Raw genomic sequence first — 20,006 nt, 5'->3', positions numbered from 1 at the left:
TGTTTACCTTTATCCCTGTGTCCTGCGCCTGACTCCTCCACTTCTCTAAGAAATCCATTACAGAATCACCGACCACGCAATGGAATCAGCAGGAGAAGCCAGTTCTCCTATTCATATGGAGGAGCGCGATCAGCTGCAGGCGAATATGATCCAGAACCTTATGACTGCCATGGATTGCGTGCTGCTGACCATGGAGAGAGTGGAGAGGAAAGGATGTCCAGTCGACGCAGCCACACCACCGCCCTGCACACCTCTGGATCATATCCAACCGCCGTCTAGATCCAGTGGGATTCGGCTCTCGCTCCCGGGAGTGTATGACGGAGCAGCTGCCGGGTGTCAGGGGTTCCTACTCCAGCTGGAGCTCTACCTGGCGGCTGTCCAGCCACCGCCCTCGGGACGCGAGAGAGTGAGCGCCCTCATCTCCTGTTTGACTGGTAAAGCCCTAGAGTGGGCCAACGCCATCTGGGAGGTGGAAGATCCGACTCGGGATAACTACGAGGACTTCTCCCGCCGCTTTCGGGCAGTATTTGATCATCCACCAGAGGAAAAGCGGCGGGGGAGCGCTTGTTCCATTTAAGACAGGAGATCGGGAGCGCTCGGGAGTTTGCACTGGATTTTAGAACTCTGGCGGCTGGTGCAGGATGGAATGAGCGGGCCCTGATCGATCACTACAGGTGTGGTTTGCGAGAGGACGTTCGTAGGGAGCTAGCCTGCAGGGACACCACCCTCCACCTGGACCAGCTGGTGGACTTATCTATCCAGCTGGATAACGTGCTGGCCTCCGGCGGACGTCCGGATCGGGGTCCGTTGGTTCCATCCTCCAGTCCCTTAGACCCAACACCGATGGAGTTGGGCGGGGCTGGTACTAGGGAGACCGGAGGGGAAACCGTTCCATGCACCAGAGGTGACCGCAGAGGACACACTGCTGGTCGGTGCTGGGGAGGTTTTCCAGGTAGTCGAGGTGGTAGGCGGAACACTGGTGGTTCATCTCAGGTGAGTAGGCACACGACTCACCCAGACCCCCCTGTTGCTCACATGTGGTTGTCTATAAGATTTCCGGGGTTTTCCCTGCATTCCCAGCATAAGGCGCTAGTAGATTCAGGCGCAGCTGGGAACTTTATTGATCGGTCTTTGGCCAATAGATTAGGGATTCCTATTGTTCCCGTTGATGTTCCCTTCCCTATACATGCCCTAGATAGTCGTCCTTTGGGGTCTGGGCTGATTAGGGAGGTCACAGTTCCCATTACTATGGTGACGCAGGAGAGTCATGAAGAGAGTATTAGTCTCTTTCTGATTGACGCTGCTGCGTTTCCCGTTGTGTTGGGGCTTCCCTGGTTGGCTTCTCATGATCCTATTATTTCCTGGCAACAGAGGGTTCTCAAGGGATGGTCCTGTCAGTGTTCAAGAAGGTGTTTAGGTGTTTCCTTAGGTGCCACTACGGTGGAAAGTCCAAACCAGGTTTCCACCATGCACATTCCTCCTGAATATGCCGATTTGGCAATCACCTTCTGTAAAGGAAGGCGACTCAATTACCACCCCATCGACCGGGGGATTGTGCGATAAATCTCCTGGAGGGTGCTGCACTTCCCAGGAGTCACGTGTGTCCTCTGTCACAGAAGGAGACGGCGGCTATGGAAACATATGTCGCTGAATCTCTGGGACAGGGATACATTCGACCCTCCATTTCACCTGTCTCCTCGAGCTTCTTTTTTGTGGAGAAGAAGGATGGAGGTTTACGCCCGTGCATTGACTATCGAGGTTTGAACCAGATTACTGTGAAATACAGTTACCCGCTACCTCTGATCGCCAGTATGACAGAGTCATTGCTCAGGGCGCGCTTCTTCACAAAATTGGACCTCAGGAGCGCGTACAACCTGGTGCGTATCAGGGGAGGGGATGAGTGGAAGACGGCATTTAGCACTACTTCTGGGCACTATGAGTACCTCATCATGCCGTATGGGTTAATGAATGCTCCATCCGTCTTCCAATCATTTGTGGATGAGATCTTCAGGGACCTGCACGGGCGGGGTGTAGTGGTGTGTATATAGATGATATTCTCATATACTCCACCACCCGCGCTGAGCATGTGTCCCTTGTGCGTACGGTGCTTGGTTGACTGTTGGAGCATGACCTTTACGTCAAGGCAGAGAAATGTCTGTTCTTTCAACAGTCCGTCTCCTTCCTTGCGTACCGTTTGTCCGCGTCAGGGGTGGAGATGGAGACTGACCGCATTTCAGCCGTGCGTAATTGGCCGACTCCAACCACGGTAAAGGAGGTGCAGCGGTTTTTAGGGTTTGCCAACTACTACCGGAGGTTTATCCGGGGCTTTGGCCAGGTGGCGGCTCCCATTACCTACTTACTGAAGGGGGGACCGGTGCGGTTGCGGTGGTCGGCTGAGGCGGACAGAGCTTTTGGTAACCTGAAGGCTCTGTTTACCACGGCTCCCGTGCTGGCGCATCCTGATCCCTCCTTAGCGTTCATAGTTGAGGTGGATGCATCCGAGGCTGGAATAGGGGCTTGCTATCTCAGCGCTCGGGTAACCCACCAAAACTCCGCCCCTGTGCTTTCTTTTCGAAGAAGCTCAGCCCGGCGGAGCGAAACTATGACGTGGGGGATAGGGAGTTGTTAGCTGTTGTCGGGGCTCTGAAAGCGTGGAGACATTGGCTTGAGGGGGCTAGACACCCTTTCCTCATTTGGACTGACCACCGAAATCTGGAGTATATTCGGGCAGCGATTCTTTCACTCTTTCCTATAAACCAGGTTCCCAGAACGTCAAGGCAGACGCACTGTCCCGGCTGTATGATACAGAGGAGCGGTCCACAGAGCCCACTCCCATAATTCCAGCCTCATGCCTGGTGGCACCGGTGGTATGGGAGGTGGACGCGGACATCGAACGGGCGTCACGTGCAGAACCCACTCCCTCCCAGTGTCCCGTTGGGCGCGTGTACGTGCCGTTTGATGTTCGCGATCGTTTGATCTGTTGGGCCCACACATCACCCTCCTCTGGTCATCCTGGTATAGGTCGGACGGTGCGCTGCCTTACAGGGAAGTACTGGTGGCCCACGTTAGCCAAGGACGTGAGGGTTTATGTCTCCTCCTGTTCGGTATGCGCACAGTGCAAGGCACCTAGACATCTGCCCAGAGGGAAATTACAACCCCTTCCCGTTCCGCAACGACCGTGGTCACACCTATCGGTGGATTTCGTGACGGATCTTCCCCCGTCACGGGGTAATACCACGATCCTGGTCGTTGTGGATCGGTTTTCTAAGTCCTGCCGTCTCCTTCCTTTGCCCGGTCTCCCTACGGCCCTACAGACTGCGGAGGCCCTATTCACCCATGTATTCCGGCACTACGGGGTGCCTGAAGATATAGTCTCTGATCGGGGTCCCCAATTTACGTCTAGATTCTGGAGGGCGTTTATGGAACGCCTGGGGGTCTCGGTCAGTCTTACCTCAGGGTTCCACCCCGAGAGTAACGGGCAGGTGGAAAGAGTCAACCAAGAAGTGGGTAGGTTTCTGCGGTCCTATTGCCAGGACCGGCCGGGAGAGTGGGCATCATTTATCCCTTGGGCGGAGATGGCCCAAAATTCCCTACGCCACTCTTCCACTAACCTTACCCCTTTTCAGTGTGTGCTAGGGTATCAGCCGGTCCTGGCAACATGGCATCAGAGCCAGATCGAGGCTCCTGCGGTGGATGAATGGTGTCGGCACTCGGAGGAGACATGGAACGCTGCCCATGTACGTCTTCAACGAGCCATCAGGCGGCAAAAGGCGAGTGCCGACAGCCACCGCAGTGAGGCCCCGGTTTATGCACCGGGGGATCGGGTCTGGCTCTCGACCCGAAACCTGCCCCTTCACCTGCCCTGCCGGAAGCTGGGTCCGCGGTTTGTGGGGCAATTTAAAGTCCTGAGGAGATTGAACGAGGTTTGTTATAGGTTACAACTTCCCCCTGATTATCATATTAACCCCTCGTTCCATGTGTCTCTCCTCAGGCCGGTGGTGACTGGTCCGCTCCAGCAGTCGGAGATACGGGAGGTTCCTCCGCCCCCTCTGGACATCGAGGGGGCCCTGGCATATACCGCACGAGCCATTATGGACTCCAGACGTCGGGCGAGGGGCCTTCAGTACCTCGTGGAGTGGGAGGGGTATGGCCCGGAGGAGCGAAGCTGGGTACCGGCGGAAAACATCCTGGATCCGTTGTTAATCCAGGATTTTCACCGCTTCCGTCCGGATCGCCCTGCTCCCCGTCCTCCGGGTCATCCCCGAGGCCGGTGTCGGCACGCTGCTGGAGCCGCGCGTCGGGGGGGGGGGGGTACTGTCACGACTCCCGCCGAAGTCGGCCCCTCTCCTTGTTCGGGCGGCGTTCGGCGGTCGACGTCACCGGCTTACTAGTTGCCACCAATCGATGTTTCACTGTTCGTTCGGTGTTGTCTTTATTGTGTACACCTGTTTTGATTTTCCCTAATTATGTTCATTATTTAAACCTCTGCATTTCCTGTTTGTCTGGTCGGTGATTGTCTGTTTTGTGTAGTTGGAGGTGTTTCTCCAAACTATGTATTTTTCAATGAGAAGATTTATTGATAATTTTAGTAAACACGTTTGTTTACCTTTATCCCTGTGTCCTGCGCCTGACTCCTCCACTTCTCTAAGAAATCCATTACAATGTGTGTCTGGTAAACACATGTGGATCTGGTGAACAGTTATCACTTGTTGACCAACTACAGGAATACTGACCTCAGAGTCTCCAGTCTGCAGTGGGGATTCCCCAGCCCAGCAGAGAGCAGCTTCACTCCTGAATCCTTCAGGTCATTGTTACTCAGGTCCAGCTCTCTCAGGTGTGAGGGATTTGAACTGAGAACTGAGGCCAACACTTTACAGGATGTGTCTGTGAGTTTACAGCCAGTGAGTCTGCCAACACAGAAGAAATACAATGACAGACAGGTTGTATTAAAATGATACGCTTAGCTTTCTGTTTACGCTGTTACCCTGCACAAATAATGTGTTGGGTTTGACCACCGAGCTGAGACCAGAGAAGCACAGCCTTCCTCTGTGACTAGACAGCCTGACAGCCTGCAAAGAGTTAAATCATCTTGTAGAGAGAAAAATGTATAATACAAATATTTTAGTAGACTGACCAGACCAGTTTTAAAGCAGAATCAGTCAAAAGACAGACAGTGAGGTATCAGATTTAGATTGTATTGAGTATACAGTCCACACCATATCTATTTTGACAGTGAAGATAACATTTTAAATGTGGCTCTAAACTCCAACATTTTGGATTTCAGATCAAATGTTTCATATGAGGTGACAGTATATAATGTCACCTTTTATTTGAGGATATTTTAATACATATCTGTTTCACCATTTAGAGATATAAAAGCACTTCATGTATCTAGTCCCCCTATTTAAAGAAGTCATAAGTATTCTGACCAATTCATTTATAGTGTATTAAAGTAGTCAATAGATTAGTGTTTGGTTGTAAACTAGTTGGTTGCATTTGCAGTTTGTTTTGGTTGTCTTTTGACCAATAAAAAAATGGTGGATGATGACTGGATTAATCTTCTGTCTAAGTGAGTAGATAACATGTTTCTAAACACTAAATGAATCCTGATGATGCCATGATTACTACAAATCATGAATGAATCATGAATAATAATCAGAGAGAAAGTTAGAGACTACACAAAACATGCTAACCTCTCACCATTACCAATAACAGAGGCTACAACAAAACATGCTAACCTCTCACCATTACCAATAACAGAGGCTACAACAAAACATGCTAACCTCTCACCATTACCAATAACAGAAGCTACAACAAAACATGCTAAGCTCTCACCATTACCAATAACAGAGGCTACAACAAAACATGCTAACCTCTCACCATTACCAATAACAGAGGATACAACAAAACATACTAACCTCTCACAATTACCAATAACAGAGGCTACAAAAAAACACGCTAACCTCTCACCATTACCAATAACAGAGGCTACAACAAAACATGCTAACCTCTCACCATTACCAATAACAGAGACTACAACAAAACATGCTAACCTCTCACCATTACAATAACAGAGGCTACACAAACATGCTAACCTCTCACCATTACCAATAACAGATGCTACAATAAAACATGCTAACCTCTCACCATTACCAATAACAGAGGCTACAACAAAACATGCTAACCTCTCACCATTACCAATAACAGAGGCTACAACAAAACACGCTAACCTCTCACCATTACCAATAACAGAGGCTACAACAAAACATGCTAACCTCTCACCATTACCAATAACAGAGGCTACAACAAAACATGCTAACCTCTCACCATTACCAATAACAGAGGCTACAACAAAACATGCTAACCTCTCACCATTACCAATAACAGAGACTACAACAAAACATGCTAACCTCTCACCATTACCAATACCAGAGGATACAACAAAACATGCTAACCTCTCACCATTACCAATAACAGAGACTACAACAAAACACTTGTTGACCAACTACAGGAATACTGACCTCAGAGTCTCCAGTTTACAGTGGGGATTCCCTAGTCCTGCAGAGAGCAGCTCCACTCCTGAATCCTTCAGGTCATTGTTACTCAGGTCCAGCTCTCTCAGGTGTGAGGGGTTTGAACTGAGAACTGAGGCCAACACTTTACAGGATGCGTCTGTGAGTTTACAGCCAGTGAGTCTGCCAACACAGAAGAAATACAATGACAGACAGGTTGTATTAAAATGATACGCTTAGCTTTCTCTGTTTACGCTGTTACCCGTTTACAAATAATGTGTTGGGTTTGACCACAGAGCTGAGACCAGAGAAGCACAGCCTTCCTCTGTGACTAGACAGCCTGACAGCCTGCAAAGAGTCAAATCATATTAAAATCACACTGCTATTCTTTGGTGGTGAAAATAGTGGCAGTATATTTCTTCAACATATTCAGATATATCAGTCATGAAACCTGCGATATCTATTCAGAAATTAATGTATCATATTATAAATTACAAATGATCAACGTTTTGCCTGCAGATAGAAACATTTATAGTACAAATATTTGAGTAGACTGACCAGACCAGTTTAAAAGCAGTATCAGTCAAAAGACAGACAGTGAGGTATCAGATTTAGATTGTATTGAGTATACAGTCCACACCATATCTATTTTGACAGTGAAGATAACATTTTAAATGTGGCAATAAACGCCAACATTTTGGATTTCAGATCAAATGTTTCATATGAGGTGACAGTATATAATGTCACCTTTTATTTGAGGATATTTTCATACATATCTGTTTCACCATTTAGAAAAATGAAAGCACTTTATGTATCTAGTCCACCTATTTAAAGAAGTCATATATTCTCTGACCAATTCACTCATAGTTGCTTAAAGTAGTCACAAGTTGAGTATTTGATCCGATATTCCTTGAACGCAGCGACTACATCAAGCTTGTGACTCAACCTCGTTGATTGATTTTGCAGTTTGTTTTGGTTGTGTTTTGGGTTGTGTTTTGCCCAATATTAAAATGGTGGATGGTGTAACGTCTGCTTCCAGCTCACACTCTCATACACATAGATCCCCCTGAACGCAGCTCACTCTCCAGATCCCAGTCACCTGAATTCTGATCACTTGTTCATACACCTGTATGTCATTATCAAACTCTATTTAGTTCAGTTCTTTGCACCCCCATCATTGTGAAGTGTTGTTTGTTTTGTGACACAAGGCTATACGGAGGGCTGCATTTCCCGTGATTTACTCCTCCCGTGAAAGATAGTTTTTGCCTGCCTCACTAATGATGTCTTTTGCCGTTTCCCTGCCTGTACTGTTGCCTTTTTGGAACCCCTGTGTATGACCTTCTGCCTGCCCCTGGACCCAGCTACCTGCCTCCTCCTGTGGTCCTTTACAATAAACACCTGGTGAGCCCTGAGCTTGAAACCAGCTCTCTGTCTCCCATCGTGTTCATTACAGATGGTGACTGGAGTAATTTTATTTACAAGTGAGTAGATAACATGTTTCTAAACACTACTAAAAGCATCCTGATGATGCCATGATTAAGAAAAATCATGAATGAATCATGAATAATAATGAGTGAGAAAGTTACAGAAGCTACAACAAAACATGCTAACCTCTCACCATTACCAATAACAGAAGCTACAACAAAACATGCTAACCTCTCACCATTACCAATAACAGAGGATACAACAAAACATGCTAACCTCTCACCATTACCAATAACAGAGGTTACAACAAAACATGCTAACCTCTCACCATTACCAATAACAGAGGCAACAACAAAACATGCTAACCTCTCACCATTACCAATAACAGAGGATACAACAAAACATGCTAACCTCTTACCATTACCAATTTATTTATTTATTTCACCTTTATTTAACCAGGTAGGCAAGTTGAGAACAAGTTCTCATTTACAATTGCGACCTGGCCAAGATAAAGCAAAGCAGTTCGACACATATAACAACACAGAGTAACACATGGAGTTAAACAAATGTAACCCTCTCACCAGGCTTGAATATGACTCTCACAATATTAACATATGTAGAGTATATCAACAGCATGGGATGTTAGGTGAGAAGGACATCTCCAATAAGAATTCCTATTGTAAACTATCTAGGGTTATGACAATAGGGTATTAACTTCAGATGAAATGATTATAGGTTTCTGTTATTGAATCAGGATAAACCATCCCATGCATTAAATTGAAACAATTAATGACTCCACCAAGGCAACATACATAACTTTCCATGTGTATTAAAACATTTTCAAACACAAATACATGTTCAGACACAACATCAAAAGAAATAAAAAAATAATAAACCCCAATGAGTCGTGCACAACCCGTGTCCAAATTAAGCCCCTCACATTGTGGTTACTCACGACTTGGTAGATATTCCCTCAGCGAAGTATGGCAGTTCCATGCAGGTTTCCTCACCAAGTCCAAGGCAGCACAGCTACCCATGCAGACAGTACTCCTTAGTAACCGATATCCCCATGGCAACACGAACTCGTTAAGCTTCCCAAGCAATTATCTCCCGGTGTCACACGATGCTAGGCTAACCTCTAGGCTGGCTAATACCTCCACGATGAGACGGTAGCTTCAGTCTTTACTAAGTTTTAACAAAATTATAACAACTCTTTTATTAAATAAAACATGTATTTCCCTTCATGTCTTAGTAGCTATGGGTTTTGTTGTAGTTCTGTCGTCTTCTTTTATAATTTTTCTTCACCAACCGTCCTGAGGTAAAACGTCCATCCTTTCATCAACGTCTTTTTCCCTCCCGTTAACCAGGTCAACTCCCATTGGCCACAACTTAACAAGCGACCTTATTGGTCAAAACGTAAACTTCAAAGTAAAACAAACTATTCACTTATACATTAAATAAATATTTCTTCAAAAAGCATAATGCATTAACAACATTACAGTTTAGGAGCAATTCAATCATCTTTTAAATATAATACCAATTAATTATAACAAATAAACTCAATACTTGTTTCAAACAAGGGTATTACACAAACATACAGTCAATAATACAGTAGAAAAATAAGTCTATATACAATGTGAGCAAATGAAGTGAAATAAGGGAGGTAAAGGCAAAAAAAAGGCCATGGTGGCAAAAAAAATAAAATAGAGCATGAAAAACACTGGAATGGTAGATATGCAGTGGAAGAAAGTGCAAAGTAGAAATAGAAATAATGGGATGCAAAGGAGCTAAATAAATAAATACAGTAGGGGAAGAGGTAGTTGGGCTAAATTATAGATGGGCTATGTACAGGTGCAGTAATCTGTGAGCTGCTCTGACAGCTGGTGCTTAAAGCTAGTGAGGGAGATAAGTGTTTCCAGTTTTAGAGATTTTTGTAGTTCGTTCCAGTCATTGGCAGCAGAGAACTGGAAGAAGAGGCGGCCGAAGGAGGAATTGGCTTTGGGGGTGACCAGGGAGATATACCTGCTGGAGCGCGTGCTACAGGTGGGTGCTGCTATGATGACCAGTGAGCGGAGATAAGGGGGGACTTTACCTAGCAGGGTCTTGTAGATGACCTGGAGCCAGTGGGTTTGGCGACGAGTATGAAGCGAGGGCCAGACAACGAGAGCGTACAGGTCGCAGTGGTGGGTAGTACTGTATATGGGGATTTGGTGACAAAACGGATGGCACTGTGATAGACTGCATCCAATTTATTGAGTAGGGTATTGGAGGCTATTTTGTAAATGACATCGCCGAAGTCGAGGATCGGTAGGATGGTCAGTTTTATAAGGGTATGTTTGGCAGCATGAGTGAAGGATGCTATGTTGCGAAATAGGAAGCCAATTCTAGATTTAACTTTGGATTGGAGATGCTTAAAGTGAGTCTGGAAGGAGAGTTTACAGTCTAACCAGACACCTAGGTATTTGTAGGTGTCCACATATTCTAAGTCAGAAGCATCCAGAGTAGTGATGCTGGACGGGCGGGCAGGTGCAGGCAGCGATCGGTTGAAGAGCATGCATTTAGTTTTACTTGTATTTAAGAGCAGTTGGAGGCCACGGAAGGAGAGTTGTATGGCATTGAAGCTCGTCTGGAGGTTAGTTAACACAGTGTCCAAAGAAGGGCCAGAAGTATACAGAATAACACCAATAACAGAGGGGGTCTGATCTTTGTGCCTCTGTAACTTTCTCATTCATCATCATTAACGATTCATTCATGATTATTCATAATCATGGTAGCATCCACATGAACGTAGAAGTGTTCAGAAACATCTTCTATTCTTACTGACAATACAAGTGAAGTGACTCCAAAATGACAGGACATTATTCACCATTCAGTTTCTATTAGGAAAAACATCATCCAAAACACAACCAAGACAAACTGCAAATGAATTCAACAAGTTTGTAGAATCACAAGCTTAATGTAATCACTGCAGGCATGGAATATGGTACAACTACTAAACTTATGACTACTTTAATACAATATAAGTGAATTTGTCCAAATAATTAAGACTTATTCAAATGGGAGAACTACGTACAGAAAGTGCTTTAATTTCTAAACGGTAAAACAGATATGCATGAAAATACCCTCAAATAAAAGGTGACATTATGTAAGGTCACCTAATATGAAACATCTCAAATCCAAAATGCTGGAGCATAGCACCACATTTAAAACTGTAAGCTTCACTGTCCAAACACATATGGTGTGGACTATGTGTGTCTGGTAAACACATGTGGATCTGGTGAACAGTTATCACTTGTTGACCAACTACAGGAATACTGACCTCAGAGTCTTCAGTCTGCAGTGTTGATCCTCCAGTCCAGCAGAGAGCAGCTCCACTCCTGAATCCTTCAGGTCATTGTTACTCAGGTCCAGCTCTCTCAGGTGTGAGGGGTTTGACTCCAGAGCTGAGACCAGAGAAGCACAGCCTTCCTCTGTGACTCCACAGCCTGACAGCCTGCAAAGAGTCAAATCAAATTAAAATCACACTGCTATGCTTTGGTGGTGAAAATAGTGGCAGTATAATTTTTCAACATTTTTCAGATATCAGTGTCCTGAAACCTTACATATCTATTCGTAAATTAATGTATCATCATTAAAAATGACAAATGATCAAAGTATTGCCTGCAGATAGAAACATATATAGTACAAATATTTGAGTAGACTGACCAGACCAGTTTAAAAAGCAGTATCAGTCAGAAGACAGACAGTGAAGTATCAGATTTAGATTGTATTGAGTATACAGTCCACACCATAGCTATTTTGACAGTGAAGCAAACATTTTAAATGTGGCTCTGTACTCCAACATTTTGGATTTCAGATCAAATGTTTCATATGAGGTGACAGTATATAATGTCACCTTTTATTTGAGGATATTTTCATACATATCTGTTTCACCATTTAGAAAAATGAAAGCACTTCATGTATCTAGTCCCACTATTTAAAGAAGTCATGTGTTTTCTGACCAATTCACTCATAGTGGCTTAAAGTAGTCACAAGTTGAGTATTTGATCCGATATTCCTTGAACGCAGCGACTACATCAAGCTTGTGACTCAAACTCGTTGATTGATTTTGCAGTTTGTTATCGTTGTGTTTTGGGTTGTGTTTTGTCCAATATTAAAATGGTGGATGGTGAAACGTCTGCTTCCAGCTCACACTCTCAAACACGTAGATCCCCCTGAACGCAGCTCACTCTCCAGATCCCAGTCACCTGAAATCTGATCACCTGTTCACACACCTGTATGTCATAATCAAACTCTATTTAGTTCAGTTCTTTGCACCCCCATCATTGTGAAGTGTTGTTTGTTTTGTGACACAAGGCTATTCGGAGTGCTGCATTTCCCGTAATTTACTCCTCCCATGAATGATAGTTTTTGCCTGCCTCACTAATGATGCCTTTTGCCGTTTCCCTGCCTGTACTGTTGCCTTTTTGGACACCCTGTGTATGACCTTCTGCCTGCCCCTGGACCCAGCTACCTGCCTCCTCCTGTGGTCCTTTACAATAAACACCTGCTGAGCCCTGCGCTTGAAACCAGCTCTCTGTCTCCCATCGTGTTCATTACAGATGGTGACTGGAGTAATTTTATTTACAAGTGAGTAGATAACATGTTTCTAAACACTACTAAAAGCATCCTGATGATGCCATGATTAAGAAAAATCATAAATGAATCATGAATAATAATGAGTGAGAAAGTTACAGAAGCTACAAAAAAACATGCTAACCTCTCACCATTACCAATAACAGAGGCTACATCAAAACATGCTAACCTCTCACCATTACCAATAACAGAGGCTACAACAAAACATGCTAACCTCTCACCATTACCAATGTATTTATTTATAAGCACCTCACATTGTGCTTACTCACTACTTGGTAGATATTCCCTCAGCGAAGTATGGCAGTTCCATGCAGGTTTCCTCACCAAGTCCAAGGCAGCACAGCTACCCATGCAGACAGTACTCCTTAGTAACCGATATCCCCATGGCAACACGAACTCGTTAAACTTCCCAAGCAATTATCTCCCGGTGTCACACGATGCTAGGCTAACCTCTAGCTGGCTAATACCTCCACAACGAGACGGTAGCTTCAGTCTTTACTAAGTTTTAGCTAAATTATAACAACTCTTTTATTAAATAAAACATGTATTTCCCTTCATGTCTTAGTAGCTATGGGTTTTGTTGTAGTTCTGTCGTCTTCTTTTATAATTTTTCTTCACCAACCGTCCTGAGGTAAAACGTCCATCCTTTCATCAACGTCTTTTTCCCTCCCGTTAACCAGGTCAACTCCCATTGGCCACAACTTAACAAGCGACCTTATTGGTCAAAACGTAAACTTCAAAGTAAAACAAACTATTCACTTATACATTAAATAAATATTTCTTCAAAAAGCATAATGCATTAACAACATTACAGTTTAGGAGCAATTCAATCATCTTTTAAATATAATACCAATTAATTATAACAAATAAACTCAATACTTGGTTCAAACAAGGGTATTACACAAACATACAGTCAATAATACAGTAGAAAAATAAGTCTATATACAATGTGAGCAAATGAAGTGACATAAGGGAGGTAAAGGCAAAAAAAGGCCATGGTGGCAAAGTAAATACAATATAGCAAGTAAAACACTGGAATGGTAGATATGCAGTGGAAGAAAGTGCAAAGTAGAAATAATGGGGTGCAAAGGAGCTTAATAAATAAATACAGTAGGGCAAGAGGTAGTTGGGCTAAATTATAGATGGGCTATGTACAGGTGCAGTAATCTGTGAGCTGCTCTGACAGCTGGTGCTTAAAGCTAGTGAGGGAGATAAGTGTTTCCAGTTTTAGAGATTTTTGTAGTTCGTTCCAGTCATTGGCAGCAGAGAACTGGAAGGAGAGGCGGCCGAAGGAGGAATTGTCTTTGGGGGTGACCAGAGAGATATACCTGCTGGAGCGCGTGCTACAGGTGGGTGCTGCTATGGTGACCAGTGAGCGGAGATAAGGGGGGACTTTACCTAGCAGGGTCTTGTAGATGACCTGGAGCCAGTGGGTTTGGCGACGAGTATGAAGCGAGGGCCAGACAATGAGAGCGTACAGGTCGCAGTGGTGGGTAATACAGTGGGGAAAATTTTTATTTTATTTTTTTATTTCCCTCATTAAAATGCAAATCAATTTATAACATTTCTGACATGAGTTTTTCTGGATGTTTTTGTTGTTATTCTGTCTCTCACTGTTCAAATAAACCATTAAAATTATAGACTGATCCTTTCTTTGTCAGTGGACAAACATACAAAATCAGCAGGGGATCAAATACTTTTTTCCCCCACTGTATATGGGGCTTTGGTGACAAAACGGATGGCACTGTGATAGACTGCATCCAATTTATTGAGTAGGGTATTGGAGGCTATTTTGTAAATGACATCGCCGAAGTCGAGGATCGGTAGGATGGTCAGTTTTATAAGGGTATGTTTGGCAGCATGAGTGAAGGATGCTATGTTGCGAAATAGGAAGCCAATTCTAGATTTAACTTTGGATTGGATATGCTTATAGTGAGTCTGGAAGGAGAGTTTACAGTCTAACCAGATACCTAGGTATTTGTAGTTGTCCACATATTCTAAGTCAGAACCGTCCAGAGTAGTGATGCTGGACAGGCGGGCAGGTGCAGGCAGCGATCGGTTGAAGAGCATGCATTTAGTTTTACTTGTATTTAAGAGCAGTTGGAGGCCACGGAAGGAGAGTTGTATGGCATTGAAGCTCGTCTGGTTAGTTAGTTAACACAGTGTCCAAAGAAGGGCCAGAAGTATACAGAATAACACCAATAACAGAGGGGGTCTGATCTTTGTGCCTCTGTAAATTTCTCATTTATCATTATTCACGAATCATTCATGATTATTCATAATCATGGTAGCATCCACATGAATGTAGAAGTGTTCAGAAACATATTCTATTCTTACTGACAATACAAGTGAAATGACTCCAAAATGACAGGACATTATTCACCAATCAGTTTCTATTTGGAAAAACATCATCCAAAACACAACCAAGACAAACTGCAAATGAATTCAACAAGTTTGTAGAATCACAAGCTTGATGTAATCACTGCAGGCATGGAACATGGGACTAAATACTAAACTTATGACTACTTTAATACAATATAAGTGAATTTGTCCAAATAATTAAGACTTCTTCAAATGGGAGAACTACGTACAGAAAGTGCTTTAATTTCTAATTGGTAAAACAGATATGTATGAAAATACCCTCAAATAAAAGGTGACATTCTGTAAGGTCACCTAATATGAAACATCTCAAATCCAAAATGCTGGAGCATAGCACCAAATGTAAAACTGTAAGCTTCACTGTCCAAACACATATGGTGTGGACTATGTGTGCCTGGTAAACACATGCGGATCTGGTGAACAGTTATCACTTGTTGACCAACTACAGGAATACTGACCTCAGAATCTCCAGTTTACAGTGGTGATTCCTCAGTCCAGCAGAGAGCAGCTTCACTCCTGAATCCTTCAGGTCATTGTTACTCAGGTCCAGCTCTCTCAGGTGTGAGTGGTTTGACTCCAGAGCTGAGACCAGAGAAGCACAGCCTTCCTCTGTGACTCCACAGCCTGACAGCCTGCAACGAGATCATCATGACTTCACAAACACACTGTTAATTTAACACCAGTAGTGTAGAAGGACAACGGTAGATGCATTAGGTTTATTCTCTCAAACAACATATAGATTCATCTTCCGTCTCCTAGAATTGTATGGTCATATTGTTATACTAGATTGAATATCTGATTCAATATGTTATTCAATATAATATTATATACATATTATAATACATATTTTTCTCTAAACTGAATATTTCCTCCAGATGATTCTTCCAGATGATGTCATTTTATTTACTCACAGAGCAGCTCTGGAGGCTTTGACCACTGGCAGCAGCCTCAGAAGACCTTCCTCTGATCTGGAGTATTTCTTCAGGTCAAACACATCCAGCTCCTTTTCTGAAGTCAGCAACACAAAGACCAGAGCTGACGACTGTGCAGGTGACAGGTTGGGTTCTGAGAGACTTCCTGATCTCAGGTAGCTTTGGATCTCCTCCACTAGAGAATGGTCATTCAGTTCATTCAGACAGTGGAACAGATTGATGCTCCTCTCTGGAGAAGGATTCTCCCTGATCTTCTCCTTGATGTAGTTCACTGTGTCTTCATGGCTCTGTGAGCTGCTTCTTGTCTTTGTCAGTAGACCTCGTAAGTGCTTCTGATTGGACTCCAGTGAGAGGCCCAGAAGGAAGCGGAGGAAAAGGTCCAGGTTTCCTGTCTCACTTTGTAAGGCTTTATCCACAGCACTCTTGTAGACAGTAACTTCAGACTTGTCTCTGTACAGCAGAGAAAAGATGCTGGACTTTGTTTGCTGTTTGTCCATGAGATTCTCATTTTTGTTGATGAATGAGAGGAACACATACACAGCAGCCAGAAACTCCTGAATGCTCAGATGAACGAAGCAGTACACCTTGTCTTGGTACAGAACACATTCCTCTTTAAAGATCTGTGTGCACAATCCTGAGTACACAGAGGCTTCATTGACATCAATGCCAGCCTCTTTCAGGTCTTCTTCATAGAAAATCAGATTGCCATTCACTAGCTGTTGAAAAGCCAGTTTTCCCAGTGACAGAATGCTCTCTTTATTCCAGTGTGGACCTGTCTCTTCTTTCCCAAGATACTTTTCATTCTTCTGTTTGGTATGAAACACCACAAGGTGTGTGTACATCTCAGTCAGAGTCTTGGGCATCTCTTCTCTCTTATGTTTCAGCATGTGTTCGAGGACTGTTGCAGAAATCCAACAGAAGACTGGAATGTGGCACATGATGTGGAGGCTCCTTGATGTCTTTATGTGTGAGATGATTCTGCTGGCCAGGTCCTCATCACTGAATCTCTTTCTGAAGTACTCCTCCTTCTGTGGGTCATTGAACCCTCGTACCTCTGTCACCTGGTCAACACACCCTGAAGGGATCTTATTGGCTGCTGCAGGTCGGGTAGTTATCCAGAGGAGAGCAGAGGGAAGCAGATTTCCCTTGATGAGATTTGTCAGCAGAACATCCACTGAGGTTGACTCTGTGACGTCCCAACAGATCTTGTTCTTCTGGAAGTCTAGGGGCAGTCGGCACTCATCCAGACCATCAAAGATGAACACAACTTTGTACTTGTCGAAGTTTGAGATTCTTGATTGTTTGGTTTCCATTGAGAAGTGATAGAGAAGTTCAATCAAAGTGTGTTTTTCCCCTTTCATCAAATTCAGCTCCCGAAAAGGGAATGAAAACACAAATTGAACATCCTGATTTGCTTTTCCTTCAGCCCAGTCCAGAATGAACTTCTGCACAGAGACTGTTTTTCCAATGCCAGCGACTCCCTTTGTCAGCACAGTTCTGATTAGTTTGTCTTGTCCAGTTAAGGGTTTGAAGATGTCGTTACATTTGATTGCAGTCTCTGGTCTTGCTTGTTTCCTGGTTGTTGTCTCAATCTGTCTCAGCTCATGTTCATTATTGACCTCTCCTGTTCCTCCCTCTGTGATGTAGAGCTCTGTGTAGATCTTATTGAGAAGTGTTGGGTTTCCTTGTTTAGCGATCCCCTCAAATACACATTGAAACTTCTTCTTTAGATTAGATTTGAGTTCACGTTGGCAAATCACAGCAAGCTCATCTGAATGAAGAAATAACACAGAGGATATTAATATTACGTCTGTTTTAATGTCTACAGTATTGAAGGACTGTTAAAGTTTTAAAATAATAATTTATTCTCTTAAGTGACTGTATAAATGTATCAATGTTTTCTTAATGCATTACAGACTGGTGTGACTGATTATATTATTATTGGTGTTATTGATGGTATTATTAATGTTGTCTCTCTCTGTCTCTCTCTCTAAATTAATCAACACAACACATCCCTTCTGCTACTTGATGAGGTCACAAGGTGTTGTGTTAAGGTTGCTACAATATCATTGAGTTACACAGCTACTTTAGCTGTACTTTAGCCACAGCTTTTAAATGTTATAAAACAGCATTCAACATGAGGCAGACATATCTTACATTTCTCCAGTGTGTCAGCAAGCTCCTTCCGGTTCATTTTCCTCAGGACGTGCAGTGTGATCTTCAGAGCCCCCTCTCTGGCACTGCTCTCCTGCTTCTCATCTTCAGCATCCACCACTTCCTCCTCCTGCTTCTGACTCTCAAAGCCTTCTGGGAGTTCAGGACCAAGAATCCTCTTGAACATCTTCAGCTCGTTCTTCACAAATGTTATAATTTTCTCTTCAAGCAACTGAAATAAATCAAGTAAATAAGTTAAGCAAGAGAAGAAATGCTTTCTCATTAACACATGAATTAATAATTGAAAGAAACATTACTTGAGGAAAACAAAAACAAATGTACATAACAGGATCACATACACTGAATATAGAGTCCAGGTCTGTTTGATGACTCTGGGAAGACTGACCACTGAGAATCTCTGACTCTGATCTCTCCTGTTGGTTTCTGTGGACAAAACATGAGATTACAGTACACACACACACACACACACACACACACACACACACACACACACTGTTTTAGGACTATGAAAATGGACTAAAGTAGGAGAAATGACTAGAGACAGTGTTGTTTAACACACTGACCATGACCCATGAGTTCTTCTTACCTTTGTTCAGTAGAAAAGTCTCCCTCTCTAAAGTGTATAGGATGATTCATAGACTTGTCACTCTTCATGGACACACAGCTGGGAACAGGGGAGGCTGGTCTCTCCTGCTTGATTGGTCTTCAACACAACAGAGACAAACATTACATCTCTCATCTACTCTGATCTCAGATGGGGAACATAAGAAGAGTTCCAAAACGCAACATATCACTTTACAGAAATGAGCTTTTATTGTTTAAAGAAATTATGTATAAATTATTACATCTCTCACAGACAAGGATTTGTTTCAAATCTATCACTTGATGGTTTCATTTCAGAGAGACAAAAATCTTTTTTTTTATGCAAAATGCTATATATCTCCCTCACTCTCAAATGTGACCGACCGGCTCAATTTGGTAATTAACTAAATAACTACATATATAGTGATTTTGGTTTATGTCAGTTTAATTGTTTGTTATGGTATAAGTTGTTATTTTATTGTAAGTGATAAAATTAACTAGTAATTCTCAGTAATTACTACTTTAGTAAGGAATAACACATTTTTTAAGCACTACTGCAGTTGCTAAATAATTTCAATAGATGGGAGCATAAGACCACAATGACATTTCAGAATATTAGTTTAGTTTTCTCCCTGGATACACCACCACTCCCCGCGCTTCCTGCAGAACCCCTGCAGTACCTCCGCAGACCCCGGATTGAGAACCCCTGATTTAGCAGATGCTCTTATCCAGAGAGATTTACAGTAGGAGCATTCACCTTAAGATAGCTATTTATTTAGGAAATAAACTTAATGAATTCTTCATAAAATTGTCATCTTACCTCTTAGCTTTGGTGTCATGTCCCCCAGAGAGACGCATTTTGGAGGCAGGGGCCCCCTCCTCTCTCTCCCCAGAGAGATGCATTTTAGAGGCAGGGCCCCCCTCCTCTCTCTCCCAAGAGAGATGCATTTTAGAGGCAGAGCCCCCCTCCTCTCCCTCCCCAGAGAGACTCATTTTAGAGCACTGACCCCTGTAAACAGAGATCCAGCATGTTGGTTGTGGTTAACACAGTGACAACTAAACAGAGATCCAGCATGTTGGTTAACACAGTAACAACTAAACAGAGATACAGCATGTTGGTTGTGGTCAACACAGTAACAACTAAACAGAGATCCAGCATGTTGGTTGTGGTCAACACAGTGACAACTAAACAGAGATCCAGCATGTTGGTTGTGGTCAACACAGTGACAACTAAACAGATATCCAGCATGTTGGTTGTGGTCAACACAGTAACAACTAAACAGAGATCCAGCATGTTGGTTGTGGTTAACACAGTGACAACTAAACAGAGATCCAGCATGTTGGTTGTGGTTAACACAGTGACAAC

General features: G+C 43.4%; 1 protein-coding gene across 1 annotated transcript; it reads right to left on the bottom strand.

The window, feature by feature from the left end:
• Positions 1-754: 754 nt before the first annotated feature.
• LOC145877208 (NLR family CARD domain-containing protein 3-like) lies at positions 755-18,480 on the bottom strand. Its single transcript, XM_082972507.1, has 4 exons — positions 18,397-18,480; positions 18,041-18,269; positions 16,936-17,654; positions 755-865 (listed from the first exon to the last, which is right to left on the bottom strand). The coding sequence occupies exons 2-4, from the start codon at positions 18,222-18,224 to the stop codon at positions 755-757; spliced, it is 1,014 nt and encodes a 337-aa protein (XP_082828633.1). The 5' UTR covers positions 18,225-18,269; positions 18,397-18,480.
• Positions 18,481-20,006: the final 1,526 nt, after the last annotated feature.

This window comes from Salmo salar, unplaced genomic scaffold, assembly GCF_965601325.2.
Source record: "Salmo salar unplaced genomic scaffold, fSalSal1 ptg000721l, whole genome shotgun sequence".
In the NCBI taxonomy this organism is placed as follows: Eukaryota; Metazoa; Chordata; class Actinopteri; order Salmoniformes; family Salmonidae; genus Salmo; species Salmo salar.
Note: the sequence above shows the minus strand (reverse complement) of the source record. Positions and strands in the feature narration are given on the sequence as shown.

Coding starts and splice junctions, on each gene's coding strand:
- LOC145877208 (XM_082972507.1), bottom strand. CDS start 18,224: ATGTTCAAGAGGATTCTTGGTCCTGAACTCCCAGAAGGCTTTGAGAGT. Junction 17,655..18,040: donor TGCTGACACACTGGAGAAAT/GTAAGATATGTC, acceptor TTCTTCATTCAG/ATGAGCTTGCTGTGATTTGC. Junction 866..16,935: donor GTGTTGACCAGGTGACAGAG/GTACGAGGGTTC, acceptor CGGTCTCCCTAG/TACCAGCCCCGCCCAACTCC.